The sequence below is a fragment of the Gymnoscopelus microlampas genome, assembly GCF_963454915.1.
Source record: "Gymnoscopelus microlampas genome assembly, chromosome: 7".
NCBI lineage: Eukaryota > Metazoa > Chordata > Actinopteri > Myctophiformes > Myctophidae > Gymnoscopelus > Gymnoscopelus microlampas.
Window position 1 is genome coordinate 11,859,369 of NC_139944.1, and position 16,543 is coordinate 11,875,911.

General features: G+C 40.0%; 1 protein-coding gene across 2 annotated transcripts in view; it reads right to left on the reverse strand.

Moving 5' to 3' along the window:
- Nucleotides 1-1,520: 1,520 nt before the first annotated feature.
- Nucleotides 1,521-16,543, reverse strand: part of prkcda (protein kinase C, delta a) — a 32,394-nt gene continuing 17,371 nt past the window's right edge. For both annotated transcript variants that reach the window (XM_084062766.1, XM_084062767.1), the window contains 9 exons: nt 15,807-15,897; nt 15,490-15,623; nt 11,618-11,791; nt 11,073-11,164; nt 6,818-6,880; nt 6,089-6,227; nt 5,804-5,992; nt 4,085-4,213; nt 1,521-3,250 (listed from right to left, as the gene is read on the reverse strand). In XM_084062766.1, the coding sequence (XP_083918892.1) occupies nt 3,092-3,250; nt 4,085-4,213; nt 5,804-5,992; nt 6,089-6,227; nt 6,818-6,880; nt 11,073-11,164; nt 11,618-11,791; nt 15,490-15,623; nt 15,807-15,897 (1,170 nt within the window). In that variant the 3' untranslated portion in view covers nt 1,521-3,091. The remainder of the gene's footprint in view (nt 3,251-4,084; nt 4,214-5,803; nt 5,993-6,088; nt 6,228-6,817; nt 6,881-11,072; nt 11,165-11,617; nt 11,792-15,489; nt 15,624-15,806; nt 15,898-16,543) is intronic.

The window sequence follows — 16,543 nt, forward strand, 5'->3', positions numbered from 1 at the left end:
ACTTCCGTACACACGCAACGTCAGTTATGACGTCAGTCATCTGTTTGTTAATGTTACTGCCATTAGGGGGCGTAGGAGTCCTGCAAATATGCTCGTATATACTGTACACACACACACACACACACACACACACACACACACACACACACACACACACACACACACACACACACACACACACACACACACACGCATATATATACATGTATATATATATACATATATATATATATATATATATATATTTATATATACATATATATATATATATATATATATATATATATATATATATATATATATATATATATATATATATATATATATATATATACATATATATATATATGTATATATATATATATATATATGTATATATATATATATATACATATATATATATATATACATATATATATATATATATATATATATACATATATATATATATACATATATATACATATACATATATATACATATATATATATATATATATATATATATATATATATATATATATATATATATATATATATATATATATATATATATACACAAATATATATATACACACGTCACACACACATATATACATATATGATTATAATTTATTTTATTTATTTGTTAAAAGACATTTGGGGGGGGGATTGGTAGGATTGCAAGGAAACAATGGTGGAAGAAGTACTCACATTTGTTACTTAAGTAAAAGTATCAATACTGTAATGTAGAAATAGTCCGGTATTCAAAATGTACTTGAGTAAAGGTTTAAAAGTATTGGCATCAAAATATACTTAAAGTACCAAAGGTAAAAGTACTCATTATGCAGAATGTCCCATTTCACAAAAAAAAAAAATCTAAGTTAGACAGGAAGTGATGTCCACAACGCCCTAGGAAACTTGTGGATACAAATCATTTGAAAATAGCAGATTTACAAGCTCACAATTCACCTCAAAGCGACGTGTTGTGAGCTTGTAGATCAGTTATTTTCAAATAGACGTGGTTAATGTATGTTTTTTAATAATCATCAAAATCTACAAAGTAACTAAGTAACTAAAGTTTTCAAATAATTGTAGTGGAGTAAAATATTTGCTTCTGAGATGTAGTGGAGTAGAAGTAGAAGTACTGACAATTTGAAATACTCCAGTAAAGTAAAAAAAAAGGTACAGTACTTGAGTACATGTGCTTATTACTTTCCACCACTGCAAGGAAACTGGGATTTCACAGCGGCCTTTAAAATGCCAGGATAGGTTATAAATTGCAGCTTCATCCAGTCATTTTCATTGGGCACAGTCTCTCTTATATATATATATATCCTTGAGCATAAAAGTCAGTTGTGTGTTAATATTTGGTTTTCCATGAAACCTTCCACACAGGAACACAGTGACGTCTGTCTGCATGTGCAGTCAGACATCAAATGTAGACCCACTACATAATGCTCTCTTATGCCTCAGCCAAAACTAGTATTGAACACGTGGACATAAATTATTATGTCGAAGTAGGCGCTTCTCAAAGGAAAATACTTGGGAGTTGATGGTTTTTTAATAAGATGTAAAAGATGGAGACAGTAAAAAAAGAAAAAAAAAAAAAAAAAGGACAATTACATCCTCAGCGCACCAACAATATACATGTTACAGTACATCAATATACATATAGATGATATATATATACAGCATCTAATGGAGTCCCATACATATTTATTTACCCAGCATGACTCCATATTCCTCCCTGTCTGTGGACAGCACCTTGAGATAGCAGGGCTACCTGCTACTGCTCTGCTTCGAATTGTTCTTTACATGGCACAGTTTATTCAATCACACAAGCCAAAAAAAAGTTCTTCTTTGCCAGTAAGATGCACTTTCACCAGTCAGATTTAAAAAAAGAAAAAAGAAACTAACATTCATTGATAAGATATACCGAGAGATGGATGGTGTGGTTGGTCTGAGATTTTGGATCATGCAGTCTGTTTATGCCCAGGCATTTGCACACTTAAGCTAGACTTAATGTATACCCTGTAACTTTGATTTTCCTCTTGTCATTTTGCATCCTCAGTTCAACCCATTCAGAACGAGAACGCATCTGTGTCATTTTAAGATTTCTTTGGGCTATTAAAAAAATAGCAGATGTACAAGCTCATAGCTAGTACATCTGCGAGTTTGTAGATCTGCTATTTTTTTGAAAAATCGTGAAAATGTGTGCAAATCTTTCGTTTGATTTTTTATTTTTTATTTTTAAAGATAACGTTTTTTACTCAAATCTTTGCTTCTGGGGATTTTACAATTTATTTTTCCTAAAGTTTTTTTGCTATGTTGCTATATTATCAATGGTTTTCAAACTTTTTTCATGGCAAGGACCCCCAAAATAATATGTATTTGTCCGCGGACCCCCTCCCATCTAAAAATATTTTGTTCCAGAGACCCCCAGAAGCAAAGATTTGAGTTAAAATGTATATACAAGATTTGCACAAATTTTCACGATTTTTCTAAAAATAGCCAAAGAAATCTTAAAATGACACATAGATGCGTTCCCTTCCCGGCCTTAAAGGGTTAAATAAAACAAACGTTACCAAAAGGGACACAAAATGACTGTAAAACCGGCATCCCACCCTAATACAAATATTATTCATATAGGCCTTTATCATCTAGACATCTTGGCATGCACACAACACAATAACATCTATATGCACTGTACAAGGGCCCTTTTTCTGGCAAATAGTTTACTCTTATCATTTCTACGAGTACCCAAGGATGATCGTTTTGTGCTTGAAATATGGTCACAGAAATACTGAACACGGAACAGTTACAGGTTTGATCATATAATAGAATTGACGTCTACGCGATCTGTCCCTAAAACAGTATTGATGTAACCCTAGTTTAATTTCGTCTCTAATACCGCGATGCTATACAACAATGACTCTCAAAGTGGGGTCCAGGGTTCCAAACGGACCCTTACAGGTCTCTAACTCGGAGAGTGTACAAATGTAACTAATAGGACCCTTACGGTTCCATTTGCACACTCTCAGAGTTATGGGGTTCCTTGAAATTAAAAGGTTTGAGAACCACTGCTATACAAACAGTGTGGGGGGTGTTTGTCACTTTTCTAGAAGGTGCTCCATTTTGGCGTTGATGAACGAGAATCCGTCAAAAGCGCTTTGATCCATGGAATCTATGAAGTTCTTGTCGCTGTGTGACAGACGAGGCTTCTCGCTAAGGAATTCACGATCGAAGTTGCTGCAATCGTTGGCTGCTTTCTGTGAATGACCAGAAACATGTTCCAAAAGTGTGAAAAAATATATACATATGACCACATATTATAACTGAACAATCTGAATACACAAACCATGTCTTTTACGGCAGGGGTGGGCAACTCTGATAATGGAGAGGGCCCCTATATTTCCACACTCACTATGCCATTCTATGTCACACAAAAGTAGCAAAAATAGCAGATATTTTTTGCTATTTTTTAATTGGAATACTGATTTTTCTTTTTTGCTATTTTTGAATTGGGATCCTGAAAAGTAACATTTTTATTTAATTTGAAATGCATTTATTTATACTTACAGTATGTTAACTTTATGAACTTGAAATACAAATGCATTGGTCATAAAAAGACAATAGAATTGTAATACTAGTCATTAAGCTACTAATATAGACTGAAGTAATTAAAGCGGGTCATGTTTGCATGTTTGGAAGTGTAACAGCTGAAATCAATAATATATCAGTATTCTGATATTAACCTGCGGGCCGCATTAAGTGAGGGTGGGGGCCGCATGTGGCCCCCGGGCCGCCAGTTGCCCATGTATGTCTTACGGCTATCATGATTTAACCACATGAACCCTAGCGTTCCTATTGTGGACGTGTCATACAAGGCGAACATTCAGCAATAAAAATAGGCAAATACTCAGATCTACAACGCATCACAACGACAAGTTGTGAGCTTGTAGATCGGCTATTTTCGATTTTTGGTGCAGAGGGAAAAAGGAGGGGACCAAATACAGACCCCTGAGGGTCTCTCGGAGACCCTGGTTGAAGAAGCAGATAGGGTTAAAATGGTTAATTCTTGTTAGGAAATGACTACAACATACCACTTTGGGTTTCCAAGGAGGCTCCACCTCCCTGCTCTCCAAGGCTGGCCAGTTAATTGTCTTGAAGAAAGGGTGTAAACGGATATTACCCACAATGCCTAGCCTGCGAGTGGGGTCTCTCTCAAACAGCTGTAGGGGGGCAGAAGTACAGAGACATAAGTGATAAGGGATGTGAAAAAAACAACAGACCGTCCGACACTCAGGGATAAGGAATGTTCAGCTTCTCAATTATTATTTTTTAAATATAAATAAACCCTCAAAAATCCTGTGTGAAAATGCCACAACAAGACGCACGCTTTAGGAAAGTGAAGATTTGTATTTTATTTTATCGTCCACTAGTTGAGAAACAGTATGATGTATAATGACGCATCAATGTTATCAGTTGACGCATCAATGTTATCAGTTGACGCATCAATGTTATCAGTTGACGCATCAATGTTATCAGTTGACGCATCAATGTTATCAGTTACTGGGAAGTCGGATGTCAAGAACTTCCACAGAAATCGGAGTTCTCAAAGGAAACTGTACCGGATTGTCTGGTTGAGTCACCATTATTAGGAAATGTGTTTGCTTGCTCATACAGTTGCAATGAATCAGTTAACATGAGGAATCTTGTCTTTTCTAGGAAGGTTAAGAGAACAGAATAAGGGCAACCATGGTAAAGGAATAGATCAGTGGTTCTCAATCTTTTTTTAGCTCTGGACCACTAGCATATCTCAGTAAATAATAAAAGTAATAGTAATAATTCACCTCAAATTAACAAATTGAATTAAGTCATTATTTAATTTCAAGCTTTTTTCACCCACACCACGCCCATAACCCCACTCCCAACACAACACAAGTGGCCCCCAGGTTGATACTCAGTCAGGGTGGTGGTCCCTGGTTCATAATCATTGATCTAAGTGATACTCTCTTTAAAAAAATATACTCATACTCATACTACGGTTCGCCTAAGGCCTCCAGATCCCTAAGTCCGCCCCTGGATGTAGCATTATGACAATTATGATGTAACAAACATTGGAAAAATATCTTCAATAGCTGCTCCGTTGATAATAAAAACATAATCCAAAAATATTATCCCCACTGACTTACATTGCACAGAGAAACAGGTCTGAAAGCCACTCGTTTAACATACAAACAATCACAAATAAATCAGATTTTGCCAATGTACAGCTCATGCAGCGCAGCACTGCATTTTACCATGTCACACATTTCACGTAATGTTAGACAGATTTTTTATGAACATTATCAATAGCAAATAACTATGTATATCCAAACATTAAAAAAAAAACATTTGATTCATTCCAAAACTTTTCCTGCTTTTCTAATTTCAGAATATATCCAGGAATTTCATGACCGTGGGAGCCCTGGTATAACATTACAAAAACCTGGTCCCGCATTTTTTCATAATGAAAATGTAAACGTCCTGTTGATGGGGATCCCGGACAGTAAAATCAACAGGAAGTTGACATTTTTATAAAAAACAACAACAACAACAGCACAGAAGCAGGGTTTGTTATATGTTATACAGTGGCAGAATCTGCTTTGTATGTGTTTGTTCATGTGCTAAAAGAGTGATTTTGAGACCTGGCTTTTTGTCAATGTATGTCAATGAGGATCTTGCCAATATTTGGAGGTACATTATGGCAAGGTAAATGTGCTTTAACTGTGTGAAAGTGGTCCGGTTGTATTGTGCAGATAGAATGGGGTGGTACAAACCCTCTCCATTAGGTCTTTGGCTTCCTTGGTGATCCAGCGAGGGAAGTGGGGCGTATCCATACGAATGGACTCAAACAGTTCGTCTTCATCGTCGCCATGGAATGGCGATTGTCCAATGAGCATCTCGTACAGTAACACCCCAAATGACCACCAGTCAACGGAGAATGAGTATTTCTGTCCCAGCAGGATCTGATGGGATGAGGTAATAATCACCAAATAAGTTAGCACCATCTTCCCTAATCAAGGACAACAAGAATGCCTGCTAATCTGGGTGGAACTTTGTACCTCTGGAGCAATGTAGTCGGGTGTACCACAGAAGGTAGTGGCTCGGTTCTCCCCAAACACATTCTCCTTACACATGCCGAAATCTGCTATTTTAATGTGTCCCTCATGATCCAGCATCACATTGTCCAGCTTTAGATCTCTGGAAACAGAGAGACAAAGGGTATTTATTAACGCTAAAACACATGAATAAATACATTTCCTGCACATTTCCGACTGTAAATTATTTTGACGTGTGGGGGGCAGACACTCGCTAATAAAAATTCAGTTTAAAAGTGTTTAAAGGAATAGTTCACCCCAAAAATGACATATTTTCTATCAATTACAAACCGAAAGAAGCCTTGAATTCATGTATATTCCTGAGCCAATAATTTGATGACCGGGTGTATTTCCGGTAGGAGACTCAAAGAGTCTCCTTTGAGTCTCCTACCGGACACATTAGCGTCTTTCCACAGGAAATCAAATTATTGGCTTAGGATTGCGATAAAAAAAAATAATAATCATGAATTCAATGCTTCATGGGGTGTATAATTGATAGAAAATAAGTCGTTTTTAAGATTCTTTTAAAGAAGTTGACCAAAAAAATGGGAATGGTTATTGTGACAAATATAACAGTGAAAGATTATATCAAAAATAACTTTTGTTTAACTGAAAAAGTTACACAGTATATGACTTTAAGTGCATGCGTCTATCTGCATGGTATGCAGATGCAGCCTATGCTTATGTTCCCACCTGTAGATGATCCCTTTGGTATGCAAGAACTGAAGGCCGCAAATGATCTCAGCCGAGTAGAACCTAGAGAGAGGACAAAAAGAACAAGGGGTTTAAGAGCGACAAGATGTCAACCACGCACCTGTCTGAAAATCTGGCTGATGGAAATGTATCGTGGCCGTCTCTGTTAGCTATCACCGCCCTCACTGTTGGGAGCTCAACACCGCTGTCCCTGTTCAGCAGGGACCTGAATTATTAAGTAGGACATTTGTATAGTGTAGGAGACGAGGTGAATAATGCTCTCATAATGGGAAACCTGAGAGCGGCCATCAGCCAGGAGATTAGCCTATCACTGACCTGCTTCTCTTGTCATCTGTGTCAGGAGGAACAGATTGGCTCCTGATAGGAAACCGAGAAGCCGCCACTCTTTTGCCCAGTGGCTGCTGCTGGTTCAGGGTTGCCATGTCCGCTTATTATAAGCGACTTTGGGGCTTGTTTTTCTGTAAAGTTGCTTGTAAATATTGGTAGTTGCGGGTTGCTGTTTTTTGTGTAGGCCTTGTGTAGTTGCTTATTTGGGCTTCCTTTCTAATGTTGTTTAAATAAGTGGTTCTCAAACATATTCATTTCAAGGACCCCCAAATTAATATGTATTTGTCCACAGACCCCTCCATCTGAAAATATTTTGTGCCAAAATTGTTTCAAGATCTTTTTTGAAAACAGTAGATCTACAAGTTCACGACGCGCTGTGAGCTTGTAGATCTGCTATTTTCAAATATCCGATGCACATAGGTTTAAAGTGCTCATGTGGCCTAGTCGCTTCTTTTGGGCTTGTTTTCATAGACCTGGTTGCTTATTTCTCTCGCAAAAAACACGTCTAGTCATTCATTGTGGTAGGCTGACTGACAGTGAGGAATGGGCCTGCAACTATCGATTCTTTTCTAAGAGATTATTCTATCAATTACTTTTTCGATTAATCGAATAATTAAGAACCACGGTTTTTGATCATTTGTTTTATTTTGTATATATCGACGAATCAACGCAAACAAATCTAATTGATTTACTATAATTTGACTAATTGACCAGCCCTATATAATACTTTGTCGTACAACAGTGTTGCACAAAAATAGCCGATCTACACCGTGTCGCATCGACACATTGTGAGCTATTTTGAAAACATTTTGAAGGATATTTAAGCTAAATTTGTACATTTTTTTATAAAATAAATTAACTGTTGCACCCAGAGTGAGAAAACTCTACTGTAGGCTATACCAAGTAACATCTAATCAATAACGTTCCAATATGACACATACGAAATCTCACACAACCACTTTCAACCTGGCAGCAATATTTTGGGTATATCATAGTCAATAACGTAGTTAATCTTCTTTCTAAATGTTCCATAAATTCAGAAAATAGTGAAAATAGACAGCTATTTACACACACACACATACACACACACACACACACACACACACACACACACACACACACACACACACACACACACACACACACACACACACACACACACACACACACACACACACACACACACACACACACACACACACACACACACACACATACACACCCCCACACACACACACACACACCCACACACACACACACACACACACACACACACACACACACACGCACCTCCATACAAGATTGTATCATATTTATAACAGAGGATTTCAGAAGAACCCCAGGAACTGCACATACGATCTCATTCCAGAGATTCTCAAAGTGGGGACCAGGGACCCCCAAGAGCCTGACAGGGATTCCAGGGGGTCCTCAAGCTAAATGATTGCTAACTCTGAGAGTGTACAAATGTATCCGCTCTCAAGAGTTATGGGGGTCTGTGGCCTAATAATGCATACTACACTGGGGGGTCCTTGAAATGAAAAGGTTTTTGCGAATCACTTATCTAATTGCTTATCTAATTGTAAGGCAGAAATAAATGTTGTTTTTGTAAAGTTGCGAGGTTGGATCATCTATCTATGGCACTGGGTTAAGAGGTTAGTGGCAGCCATTGGATGAACAGAGCCTTTGTACTGATAATGGGTTGACTGGAAACTCCACAGTTCAGTACGCTGCCTGGGGAAAACCATTGCATAACCAGGAAACCAAACCCAGGACCAGACTTTCCATTACCACTGCTCCAGCTTTGTGTAGGCTGGGTAACACAAGCGTGTATGTATATATACTGTACATTGCATGTTACTGTGGGCAAACAGTACATGTTTGGTTAATGTTTAACCCATTAAGACCTGAGGGCGATTCTACACACGTCTTCTACATCCTAACAGTTTCTGTGTCAGTGGTTCTCAAACGTTTTCACTTTTTCACCCCAAAAATGATATGTATTTGGCCACCGACCCCAATGTCAAAATATATTGTTCAAGGGGCCCCCCCGGAAGCAAAGATTTTAGTTAAAAATGTTCGCTTTAAAAAATACATATATTCAAAGATTTGCACACATTTTCAAGATTTTTCAAAAATAGCCAAAGTATAAAATAATGCTTTTTTTTAACTCAAATCTAAAATGACACAGATGCTTTCCTGGTCTTAATGGGTTAATGCATATGGGCGAAGATGTTATGTCAAAGTTCTCTCTCTCTCTCTCTCTCTCTCTCTCTCTCTCTCTCTCTCTCTCTCTCTCTCTCTCTCTCTCTCTCTGGGGGTAAACTATCCATCCTGGCTTGTACACACCGACAGCGAGGAGGGTTTTAGCAACATGCCAATATAGGATCGGGTATCCCAGGTGTTTGTCAAAGCCGAGAGGAACGCATGTTGTCCGATGACCACGGGACCACAGCTCGACAACCACCTGGTTAACTACACACCACGGTGTTACGGGACAATGGTGTTGTGAGACAAAAAGGAAAGCAGTCAAAGTAAAGGAACTCTCAAAGGGGGATTAAGACGGTAATTAGACTACTTCTTAGAACTGTGGTTGCCAAACTTTTTAGCTCAAGACCCAAAAGGGAGGTTATAGACGTTTGCCTCGGACCCAAACTAGTGAAAATAGCAGATCTACAAGCTCACAATGCGTCGCTTCGCGCCGCGTTGCGAGCTTGTGGATCTGCTATTTTCACTACTTCTTAAACGTAAAAAAAACAAACATTTAATGGGAATTATTTGATTTATTGATTTTATTTATGAAATACTGTTTTAATTGATGAAAAGCTGTGACTTTTTTTGCTTTAAAATCTTTTCAAATCTTTTGAAATAATTGATTCATTTTTAAATGTAGGAAACGAGAAAAAAAAGGGGTTCAAATTGGACCGCAACCCAAACATGGGTCCCCTGACCCCACTGTTCGGGAAACAGTGTTCTAGAACGTTCCAATGTGGGTAAACAGCAGCAATCCATTCAGCCGCTGGTCGTTAAATTGCCACTGTTATTCAGGGTTTCTTAAACTTAATCGTTTGACCATTAAAACAGTAAAACCCTCAAATGAAGAGCATGTGTACAGTATGAACACACTGTGTATAGTGTAACATACCTCCCCAGCCCCCTCGCTATTTGTCATAACACGCTAACTACTGCCCACTCCCTACAAGGCCAGCACATTCCATGGAGAATCCATGGAGAGAAGCCCAGCCCAAATCAATCAGGGTGCAGTGTAGTATAGTGTTTAAAGCGTTCAATCCCGGGGACGCATCTCTGTCATTTTAGATTTCTTTGGGCTATTCAAAGATAGCAGATATACAAGCTCGTAGCGCGGCACCGAGTGCCGCGCTACGAGCTTGTAGATCTGCTATTTTTGAAAAATCGTGAACATTTTTGCGAATCTTTAATATATCATTTTTTTTTAAGGCGAACATTTGTAACTCATATCTTTGCTTCTGGGGGGGGGGGTCCCTGGAACAAAATATTTTGAGATGGGGGTCCGCTGCCAAATACATTCTGGGGGTCCTTGACATGAAAAGGTTTGAGAACCACTGATGTAGCGACATTCAAAAAAAACTGTTAGGATTTAAAAGACATTTTGTAGAATCGGCCTCAGGTCTTAAAGGGTTAAAGTAAAAACCAATAACAGGGAGGTAGATGAAAGAGAGAAAATGAAATCAAAGAGAGAAGGAAAGAGAGAGAGGGAGAGAGAGAGAGAGAGAGAGAGAGAGAGAGAGAGAGAAACACATGCTACTCCTGAAAGATATCTGGTTCCCATCAATTGTGTGTGTCCGTGTTGCCTGCGTGGGCATGTTAGTACTGTGTGGATTTATCCACCATCTCTGCATGTGTGTGTGTGGTGCCTGGGTATACTCACGTGGCCCTCACGAGGTCAAAGCGACCCTTCTCTTGGATATGAAACATCAGGTCTCCTCCGTTCAGGTACTCCATCACAAAGAACAGATGCTCCTGTCAACAAGTGTCACTGTCAGCTCTCATTCAGATATTAGACATAGTCAGAGATATAGTCTGGAAGCACTGGCTAGGAGTGCAGATGTAACCAGATTGGAAGATAGATTATTGACCAATAAATCGGTCTGGCTGATGTATCGGACATTGTTATTATTTATTTTTTACATTAGTATTGTTGGTAATTAAGGAGCCGATGAACGATTTGTAACCACTTACAACCTCGTGTCCCTAATTTGGGCATGTCATTATAACACATTGTGAAGCGTTGTGAGCTTATAGATTGTTCTAATTGATTAGAACTGATTTTGCACTTCTTTTTATTTGTTACAAAATCGTATAAAGCATTGGTAATCGGTGGGCTAGGACTCCAAAGTCAGGATTGGCATCGGACCTACACATCTGACATCGGTTGGCTCTAGACTATTGTCATTAATTAAGGGGGGGGACTACCTTGGTCTGGAAGGTGGAATACAGGTGTGTAAGGAAAGGGTTGTCCCAGGCCAGGGCAAGGACTCTCTTTTCCACCATAGTACACTCCACGTCATCGTCCATCAGCACCACGTCCTTCTTCAGTGCCTTTACTGCAAAGTACTCCCCGCGACCTTTCAACTCTGCCAAGAGAACCTGGGAGAAGGGGAGAAACGGTAGAATGTTTACTTTTTTTTGTATTGCCTGAAAACTAATGTGACATAACACTTCCCAACACATTCTATGACTCCAGAGTTGCCTATGCCAGTGGTTCTCAAAGTGGGGTCCAGGGACCCTCAGGGTTACTTGAGAGGGTTCCAAATGGACCCTTACAGGCGTGTAACTCCAAGAGTGAACAAATGGAACCAAATGGACACTTACAGGTCTGCAACTGTACAAATGGTACACATTTGAACACTGAGAGTCAGTGCCGCTTTAGACTCCACAGGGGCCCTACGCAGGATACGGGACACATGCACACGCGCTGCGTGAAACCCGATTTTTTTCGGGTTTCCCGCGGATAAAGTTACTTTTTTTGTTACTTTACTTCGGTTTTAGTGTGCTGCGCAGCCTGCGCTGATGTGAACCCAGTAATGCACGTTATTTTCTGCTGAAGGGAGGGGGCGGAGAGGGGGCCTCTTTGATCGGCGGGTAGGCGGGGCCCCACGCAACCTGCGTAGTGGGCGTGTAGGGAGAAGCGGCCCTGCTGAGAGTTATGGAGGTCCTTGAAATCAAAACCGTTTGAGAACCACTGCTGTCTATGCACTGGCATGCGTGGCAGAGTATCGCAGAGTATGGGCCTGTCTATTTGTATGTGTTCGTTTGTTAGCATTAGATTAGACAACATGAAACACGATGCCTGAAAGAAAACGCTCGAACGATTGGGTAGGAAAGGTCAAAGGTCAAGGTCAAACTCCAGAACAGAATCTTGGTGGTTATGTTCAGTAGGCTGCTGGCTTACAAAGGTCAAAGGTCAAGGTCACAATCAAGGTCACGGTCAAAATCGAGAATGCCTGTGATGATGACCATGGACATTGTGCTGTACCTTTACCTGGGACAGCTTCGTTAAGTGACAGCGGTAGCTTTTGTATCTTTGTGGTATCTTAATGTACCCTTCAGAACGTCAATAGGCAATGCACATGCTCATGACAGAGATGAAGAAAGCATTCAGTGTCACTTCATAAAGTTGTCCCAGGAAAAATTACAATGTTTATGTTTTCTTTTACGTTTCTTTTATTTGATATGGACGTCACAGCAGCATTAGATTTTTTAACATACATTTATGCACAAAGTGTGTTTAATTTATAACTAATGTATAACACCTGTTAAAAAAAGTTGTAATACAAAATAAATAAATAAATAATAAATACACAAAAATGCATACACAAGTATACACAAGTACCACAAATACACACACACAGAGATACACAATCCACAAAAATACATACACAAATACATCCATAATAACCACAATGTTGTTTCTCTTTTAGCCAAGAGTTAATACTTCTATTTAAAACATAAAAACTGTGTTGCATTTTCAATTCAGCGGGTGGAGAGAGTTTCCATAGTAGGCTCTGTGCATAAGTGTAGCTTCAGGTTTCGAGAAGGTGGCATAGCTGTTTCCTGTTCCGGGTCAGTTTCCCATAGGGTGCATCCACACATAAGATGCATGCAAGTTGAAGCTAGTTGTCGCAAGCCGTTGTTCTGGTTCCGGCCATTTATGGCCATTACTCAAGGAAGACCGGAACCCGGATCGGGACGGTCTTTCCGTTTTTTCCCATAACATGGGAGTGGATCGAACATCCGGTGATTTGCAGCTTATGTGTGGATGCACCCATAGCTGCATACTTGGCTCAGCAGCAGATTTGAACCGGAAACACGTGTAATGGTGTCATATTTGGTGTCATAATTTATGTCTGAGGCTATAGATGGGAAGTTACCACCATATATCACATTGCTATTACATTGGAAAAAAAGCACTTCACCAGACCCGCTCAAACGACTGGCTTACGCACAACGTTCTGAACTGGGAAAATCTGCTTTCTGCTTTGATCCTCCAGTTTCATCTACAAAAAAATATACAAAAAATGTATGCCCCAATATCCTATGGACAATTTAATAACCTGCTCTCAAATCTCCCTCTTTATATCTGTATTTGTCTTAATTGTTGTTTTTTGTGTGTGTAATCTCGACAGCGTTGCAAATGAGGGTAAACCCCAATGCTCCTTTCGAGAATAATTAAAGGTGTCAATCAATATTTGTTTCTGGTGCAAATCTGTTGCTGAGCCATTCAAATGAGGCTGACAGGAAATGGGTATGCCACCTTCTGGTATGGGTATGCCACCTTCCCGGTGCTACAGTTGAATACAGGATAGGTGGGCACTAGGGACATCTGGGCACCATATTTTGGGGATGACTGGGCACCTGGAGAGGTGGGCACCGGGATAACTGGGCACTAGGACAAGTGGGCACTAGGGACATGTGGGCACTTAGGGGTGGAGATAACTGGGCACCTGGATGAGTGGGCACCAGGAAGACTGGGCCGCCAGCACCAGCGCTAGCAAACTAGACTTTTTCAGGGCAAACTTTTTCAGTTTGCCCTGAAAAAGTCTCGTTTGCTTAAGCATCTGCCAGACAGTCAGCTGTTCTGTCTCATAGGCCGACCACAGGGCAAACTTGTTTAGTTTGCCCTGTGGTCTGCCTATGAGACGGAACAGCTGACTGTCTGGCAGATGCTTAAGCAGGCTAGTGGATTGACTGGCCCTGTGCATACATAGTGATGAGGGTACACAGCAGTACACATTTTATTGTGTACTTCTACTTCTCTATCCTAGCATTCAGTTCAGCAAAACATTTTGTTCAGTTATTTCTTTTTACCAAACATTTTACCATTTTCCCAATTTGTTCTATTTTTTTAACAGTACGACTATTTTGGCAAATACACTCTTATATTGAACTTTTGACCTTGTTGTTGTGTTGCGTTTGGGGGTTTAAAGAACAGAGGGTTAAAAATCCCTTACCAACAACAAAGCAGCATAAAAAACACAAATCCTAATTCAGGTGCCCAGTCTTCCCGGTACCCACTTGTTTAGGTGCCCAGTTATCTCCACCCCTAAGTGCCCACACGTCCAGGTACCCACATGTCCCTAGTGCCCACTCGTCCAAGGTGCCCAGTTGTCCTTAGTGCCCAGATGGTTTTGGTGCGCAAACATCCTGTTATGCAGAGAGTCTACTCTGCTCATTTAACCCATTAAGACCTGAGGCCAATTCTACAAATGTCTTCTAAATCCTAACAGTTTTCTGAAAAACCAGAAGCAAAGATTTTAGTTAATAATGTTCGCATTAAAAATATATTATACTGTATAAGATCTGCACACATTTTCAAGATTTTTCCAAAATAGCAGATCTACAAGCTCATAGCACGGCACGAAGTGACCCGCTATGAGCTTGCACATCTGCTATTTTTCATTAGCCAAAGAAATCTAAAATGACACATACGCTTTCCCAGTTTTAATGGGTTAACAGTTAAAACTGATTGTCCAATTGAGGTTTTGCATAATGCAACGCGACAGTTGTGTTGACTCTACTGTACTGGTGTCCATCGCAATGATGAATTATGCAGACCAAAGCAACAGCACAGCTACTGTATATGACTGGTTTTCGAACAGTAGAGTTCTTTGACTTCCAGATATGAGCTATAATATGTTATTTTGGAAAAATGGACTATACTTGTAAGAAAGCGAAATCCATTTTTCGTATTTGTACGTTTCATAGGCTGAGGAGAAATTGCTTTTAATTACACCGGCCGTATCCATTAACAAATAGCTCTTCATGATGTGTGTCTGAGGCCCCACCTTGCCAAAGCTTCCCTTGCCCAGGACCTTGTGGAGGATGAAGTTGTCTACGTTGATGCGGGTCAGATGGGTGATGGCTTTAGACGCGGGCCGTGGACTGGATCCCTCCCATAGCATCCCATAGGGGCCCATATCTATTGGACAAACAACCACCACATTCGGTCAAAATCACTACAATTGCTGTTGTCGTTATTTTGAACTCAAGCACGTTTGATCAACACGCAACACATTCACATAATGTTGTCCATCAATGCATTGTGTGCCTCATAGTAGGACACAATACACACATGTTTAGATGCATGCACGTGCATACTAACCAGTGACATCCAGATTAGTAGTATTCTTGTTGACCTCATCATAGACTCCAATTTCAGGCGTATCAGGCTGGTCTGAGCGGCGAGTCGATTTCTGATGAATGGAGAAAGGTAACCAATGCTTAGTTTCTATGTCATTGTAATGCAGTGTCACACGTGCCAAATATAGTCGATCTACAAGCTCACAACGCGTTGCGAGGCGACAGGTTATGAGTTTGTAGATAGGCTATTTTCGGCATGTGGCAAAGTATACAGTAAATCAGGCTTAAGCAGCCAAGCGCAAGATGATTTCAGTGATATTTACAGTGACATTTCGCAGTATTGACCGCTACAGACCAGAGGTCGGGCCAGTCCCTCCAACTCCACCACAGATACACTGCATGAGGGCTTTTTTCTTTACTCAATCACACTAACTGATCATTTGGGAGTTATCTTTCACAGATTGGTCTTGCTTGATCAATTATCTGTTATCTTTTTACATTTTCATCCCAATTTCGTCATGGCCAATTCCTCCATGTGCACATAGTCCCTGTCACTGCTAAACTGTTTGTTCTTGGGGAGGGTGTAGACAACCACATGTCTTCTCCGATACACATGGGGTCGCCAGCCATTTATTTTCAGTGAAAAGTTATAATGCATGCGGAGGAACCTTCTATCCCTCCCAGTAACGTTCCCTGCTGAACAGGCCAACTTGTAGGAGTTGCGAAAGAGGACGCCCTCCCTTAATGGCTTCCCACACG